Source organism: Onychostoma macrolepis, chromosome 04 (assembly GCF_012432095.1).
Source record: "Onychostoma macrolepis isolate SWU-2019 chromosome 04, ASM1243209v1, whole genome shotgun sequence".
Taxonomy (NCBI): domain Eukaryota; kingdom Metazoa; phylum Chordata; class Actinopteri; order Cypriniformes; family Cyprinidae; genus Onychostoma; species Onychostoma macrolepis.
Window position 1 is genome coordinate 20,341,653 of NC_081158.1, and position 6,480 is coordinate 20,348,132.

Below are 6,480 nucleotides of genomic sequence, written 5' to 3' on the forward strand. Positions count from 1 at the left end.
ATGTGATGGAATTTCTCCAATGCAATGTGTATATATAAGATGAGGGAAATGTTTTGTAGATCACACTGTTTTCCCCTTCCCTTTACCAAATGTTAAGTGATAAAACACTGTTCTACTGACAAAGTGAAGCGTTGATGGCTTTTATTTATATTTTATAATGCAACTTTTACGATTAGACTTGATAATAAGTCCATATACATAACAGGAACTTTCAGTTTCCTCTACAGAAAATGTGCGGATTTTGCGATCTGGTGCACATCTGCAAAGCAGAGAAGAGAAATATCAGTCATGCATGCTAGAAATAAGCCATTTCTCCTGTATGTAAATGAGTTAACGGGTTAGTTTGAATATTCTGTCATTAATTACTCACCCTCATGTCGTTCCAAACCCGTAAGACCTTTAATCATCTTCAGAACACAAATTAAGATACTTTTGATGAAGTCCAAGAGCTTTCTAACCCTGCATAGACAACAACTCAACTAGAACGTTTTGGTCCAGTAAGGTAGTAAATCTTAATTTGTGTTCTGAAGGTGAACAAAGGTCTTACAGGTTTGGAACGACATGAGGATGAGTAAATAATGACAGAATTTTCTTTGGTGAACTATCCCTTTAAATGCGTATGTACATTGGGTTGTTGAGGGCAAATCTACTCTTCATCATCAGGTGGGATTCCCAGCTCCTCATCGGTCCATGCTGAAGTGTCCGGCCATGGGAAATGACCCTAAAGAGACATTTAGCTAAGTGGCTGGTGGTCTGTTTATTATGAAATAGTAGCATTTTATCCCAATGCTCATATATTTTGATGCAGTTCCCACTCACCAGCACAGCGTCCGGGTCATGCCAGAAGTGCCACAGGATCCAGAACCACATGACGCCGCTGAGAAACTCTGCCTGAAACTTCTGGTTCTTGGTGAGCTGAGAAGGTTGTCTGTATTGGGGTTCAATATGAGAGCCTCCTCCTGCCCTAAAACATAACCGTCAGAAACATTACCCAAGTACATAAAATTTAATGGCTAGCAGTGCTAATGAAAACCCATAGTATTACAAACTATGATGCATGCCGATACTAATAAGCTGGACAAATATTTGTAAATAAATGAAAATACCTAAAATAATTCATTAACTGTACATAAAATAGCCAATTAAATTTTTTTTTTACATTTAAGTGTAGTTTAGATTTTTTTTTTTTCATATTTATACTCCGTTATTTCTGTAATAATTACATTTATTTGTTTTATAATATGCAAGAAATAACAAAATTACACCAACATACCCCAACCCATCAGACATAAAGTATCAGTTACATTGTACAAAAAATAAAAATCTCGCATATTTTGGGATTGTATTCCCTACTTGTATTTTTCAACAAATGACAAGAAAGGTTGCCAGATTGCACAGAATTTCTGGAAAGACCCTTGAAGAGAGTATCTTATTTTTTCCAGTTTAAGATACTGCATGATCTCTTTAATCCAATGGAGGAAAGTAGTGGGAAAGGGGTCTTTCCATTTAAGCAATATTAACCTTCTGGCAAGTAGTGTACAAAAGGCTACCATGTTTTGTGCTGTAACACCAAATATAGCAATAAAAGGAGATGGGTCTATTGGCAAACCCATTATTTCTGAAAATGCATCAAAAAGTTATACAAACTAGGGCAAGTCAAGAACATTACTACATTTATTTTTAACATATACACAAAATATTTTTTTTTACATTACAAAGCTCAAACATTTATCTGCATTGAACAAACAAGTAAAAATAAACATGGAATTGCCTTTTAAATATGAGTAAATGCATCATATTAGAACATATCTTGTAGAATTTTTAATTTGTTTATTATTAGACACTTAATGCCATTAACTAAATTTACAGAGTATAATGGTACTATCAATTTTTAGACAGGTTACCGTGCTTTTTACCTTGGTACGAGCATGTGTTTTGAATTTGAGAAGTACCATGATAATACCAACAACCATACTTTTGGACCTTGTATTTTGGAGTACCATGCAAATACCATTGAATGTGAAAATATAAAAATTCAGTGCCAAGGTACTACAGTCTGATACCATTACCCACTTCTATTTAAAGCTAACCTCTATATACTCTACTTACATCCAACTGTCTAATTCTTTAATTATAAACCTGGCTAATTTCGGTATATTTAAATTGAATATGTTTCATTAAGCTGTTTCTTCAGCATTACTTCGACTTTCCAAGAACCAGACTACAGACTTCACTGTGTTCAGGCAGCGCTTTTAGCCTGTTAGCTTCCTGCTGATAAACACTCACTTCCTGACGGTCATCTGCTGAGGTCCGCGTCTGAAGAGCTGCAGGCCTGTTCGCAGGACACCCGCCGTCCTCCTGAGAGAAGACATCTTATATTTGTGCCACCACTCTGTTTTCACAATTAGTTTGGGTCGGATGAGCTGTGGTGACCAGACAGCTAAATGTCACCTTTACAGCGGCCGTTTCTCTAGCCTGCTAACAACGAGCGCTGTGATTGGTCCCTTAAAATAAGGCGCTTTAATGCTACTCGCTGTCTGCTCGTTAGAGGGCGCCAAATGCCCACAGAAAAAAGATTGTATAAACATCGATCAGGTATCGTAAAGATAATAATCATAATAAATATAAAACTTAAATCAATTTAATATTAATTATATACTTAATTTGGTCATTTATTTCTTTATTGAACCTACTTTTATTAGTCTGTAAAAGTATATTTTAATAGTTATGTTATTTCCATTTATTTGTTAAAATCCACTCTGCGCAAAAGTTAAACAAGAAATAAGAGAGATTCTGCTTGTGCATTTTATTGTACTTTATTTTTTATATAATGTGCATTACATGAAGAAACGTTTAGGAAATTGTATTTACGCAATTGTATTAATGCAGACTATGAAAACAGGACATAGGAGACAGTGATCATTATATGATAGTTTATTTGCACATACATTTTTTTCATCCCATCTCTATTACTCAGTCTTCATGACTCCAAGGACTATCATCCAAGAAAATATTCAAAGGGCTGGGAGAAACTAGGAACTAATTAAACACGACTAATCCTGTGTATATTTATATATGTTTTTTTATATATATATGCTTTAAAACTGTATGTTCAGCAATTAAAAACAAATAAATAACAGCTGTTTAAAGAGAGAGAGAGAGAGAGAGTTTACAGGTTATCTGGCTACATCTAACAGGCCTGGTTTCACTGACAGGTCTTAAACTAAACCAGGATTAGGCCATAGTTCAATTAGGACATTTTTATTTTTTTATTTTGTATGTATTGTAATGTATTTTTTATTAACATGCCTCAGAAAAAAACATTACTGGTGTGCATCTTGAGACTAAACAAAGGCACTGATATATTTTAAGGTCAATCAGTGCAAGTTTCTTTCAGTTGAAACAGCTCAGACGTAATTTTAGTCTGGGACTAGGCTCAAATCTTGTCTGTGAAACCAGGGGTTAGCATTTTAACCCTTTAAAGCAGGGGTCACCAGACTCGGTCCTGGGGGGCCGGTGTCCTGCAGTTTAGCTCCAACCCTAATTAAACACACCTGAACCAGCTAATCAAGGTCTTACCAAGTATACTTGAAACTTGCAGGCAGGTGTGTTGAGGCAGGCTGGAGATAAACTCTGCAGGACACCGGCCCTCCTTTTTTTAATTGAATAATTTATTGAACCTCTTTATAAAATTGTATCATATTTGATACATCAAGTTTTTATGGCCCACAGAGTATGATATAAGTGAATGTGGTGCTCATACTTAAAGAAAAAAAAACACCAGTCTTACTCAGAGGCCCATACAGAGTGAAAGTATGCAGTTCAGTGTAGATGAAACTCTGATATCTTGTAATGCAAATCAATAACATTTCTAAGAGTATAGCAGACTACTTATAAAATGCATATAAATATCAATAATGGATCAGTAAGTTTTAAATTCAAATAAATGTACAAGATCGAGTAGAACAGGTTTTTCAACACATTTGATCATGCTGCTGATTTACAGAGCTTAGAAATGAGTCTATAAAATGAAATAAAGTATGCTTTATAGGTTAAGTCTGGTTATTTCAATACAATTAGGTTTTCCCCCCCACTTTGGCTTTTTCGGCCCCCCGATTTAAAAAAGCACAGCACTTTACTAACAATGATAATAATACATTTTAAAGCTGTAACATGTTGCAATCTGGTCAATATATATAATATGCACTTGGACTAAAAAGACAATTAGGTAACAGGCTATTGTGTTAGTAGTACAAACATATAGGCTACTAATAAGTTAAAACAATGCAAGTAACGAAATTGCTTGGAAATTAATTTTAAAACAGGCAATTTGAGTTCACGGGACTTATTACAACACCACTATAACTCGCTAAGCAGCGCGCTCTATAGAAAATGCTCCAATACGCCATTTACTAATCATCATCCCAGAGCAGCGCAGAGGAGGCGTGCAGGGATCGACAACATGGCGGCTCTGGAAACACAATCAATGAAGAAGGCGAGCAGATCATGCAGCTTTAAGCCACGACGTTACCTAACATCCATTTAACGAACGCAAGAAATAGATTACTTCTGAAGGCATTAATGGCATCGCACAACGACGACGTGAAACCTCAGCCGGGATGTTTTCTGCACACGATTCGTTTCCTGATCGCCACCAAAACAGGAAATGCGCTCCCTCAGCTCGACTCTTTTGTTGCAGCTCATATGCGGCTGTTATTGTGACGTAATACACGACTTCTTTAGAACACCTCTCGCAATAGAAGCTTGAGAACCTTTAATAGAACCTTTAAGAATGTGTGTGTTTGTGTACATAAACATAATATTCTGCACTGCCAGCCAACACTGATTTTCGAATCGTTAACGAACTGTAGTTAAATACGTGACCCTGGACCACAAAACCAGTCACTGGGGAATATTTGTAGCAATAGCCAAAAAATACATTGTATGGGTAAAAATTATAGATTTTACTTTTGCGCCAAAAATCATTAGGATATTAAAGATCATGTTCCGTGAAGATATTTTGCTAATTTCTTATCGTAAATATATCAAAACTAGTTTTTGATTAGTAATATGCATAGCTAAGAACTTAATTTGGACAACTTTAAAGGCGATTTTCTCAATATTAGATTTTTTTGCACCCTCAGATTTTCAAACAGTTGTATCTCTGCCAAATATTGTCCTATCATAACAAACCATACATCAATGGAAAGCTTATTTATTTTTTTAAAACTTGGCCCTTATGACTGGTTTTTTGGTCCAGGGTCACATATTTTCAATAAGTCAGTTTAACGATTGATTCTTAGCACTTGTCGATTAAAGTTAGCCGACCAGTATGATTGCTGCACTGGTTTCAAATACTCAACTACATGATAGTTTTATGTATCGGAGTTGACTTGAATAAATACAATTTTGCTATGATAATGATTGCAACAAACTATTTAAATCACAATATATGCCGTTACAACAGACAAGACTGTTAAAAATATGACTCTTAATAAGCAAATCCTGTAATGTGTCCACATGCCTTTGTGATGTCTTAATTTAGATTAAACTCGTAATTTGTCACATCATGCTGTTAGGGGCCACGTAATTACGTCATGACGCAGAAGAAAAGAAAGAATCACTGAATCGTTTAAAACCGGTTCTTTGAAAAGAACCGAACGAACGTCCAAAACACTGCAGCTTTCATATTCCGGTGTTTGAGGCGACAAAAGCACATCAAGGGTTTTGCTCGTCAGCGTGCATTTTAAAACACTGCTGATGATGTAACTGAGCCGAATCCGGTTTGAGGCGCTGATATTTTCTGGAAAGCCCGTGACCGTGACCGTGACCCCGCCCAGTGTGCGCTTTGTGCAGTGCCGCGAGGAGCATCGGCTCCATCTTCTTGCGACTTTTGTGAAGCGACACGAGCTAATTTGGTATATAAACCAACTCCGTGAAAGGGCACTTCTAAAACGCCGTGTTTCAGAGATCCGCTGGGATTCAAGTAAACGAAATGGTTAATGAGAGTTGAAGTTAACGGCGCCCTACTGTCGTCCACAAACAAACACGGTCTGATCTCCGGTTGCGCCGCTCTCCCCTCTCAGCTCAGAGCCCGCCCACATATGGAATTCAGATGATGTCATCTGTAGCCAATCAGCGCCGAGAAAAAAGGACAATACGCGTGTTATTGGTCAAGGGCAATGTCATTCATTCTATTCAGGAAGGCCGGGGAGGGGGATGAGCGGAGAAAATCGCCATTTTGAAAGCGTAACAAAATGAACGATATCGACGCTCAAATAATACCCTAGCTCCAGAACTGCTTGAAATGTAGCCCGTCTTTATGTCCGTCTATAATCTCAAACGTCCCGAGAGTTAAAACCTGAAGATGATTTGACTGGCGTAGTAGGCAATCCTGTGCGATACAACAGCTCGATTTAACTATCTCTTTAGTCTTGTTTTCCTTTCAACTGTACAAATTCGATGATCGGCGCGTCACAT

The 6,480-nt window shown here is 37.0% G+C and overlaps 1 protein-coding gene across 1 annotated transcript; it reads right to left on the reverse strand.

Annotated features, from left to right (window-relative positions):
- Positions 1-124: 124 nt before the first annotated feature.
- On the reverse strand, positions 125-2,489 carry ndufb2 (NADH:ubiquinone oxidoreductase subunit B2). Its single transcript, XM_058773121.1, has 4 exons — positions 2,287-2,489; positions 820-964; positions 626-721; positions 125-259 (listed from the first exon to the last, which is right to left on the reverse strand). Exons 1-3 carry the CDS (start codon positions 2,370-2,372, stop codon positions 647-649), a joined length of 306 nt encoding a protein of 101 aa, XP_058629104.1. The 5' UTR covers positions 2,373-2,489; the 3' UTR covers positions 125-259; positions 626-646.
- Positions 2,490-6,480: the final 3,991 nt, after the last annotated feature.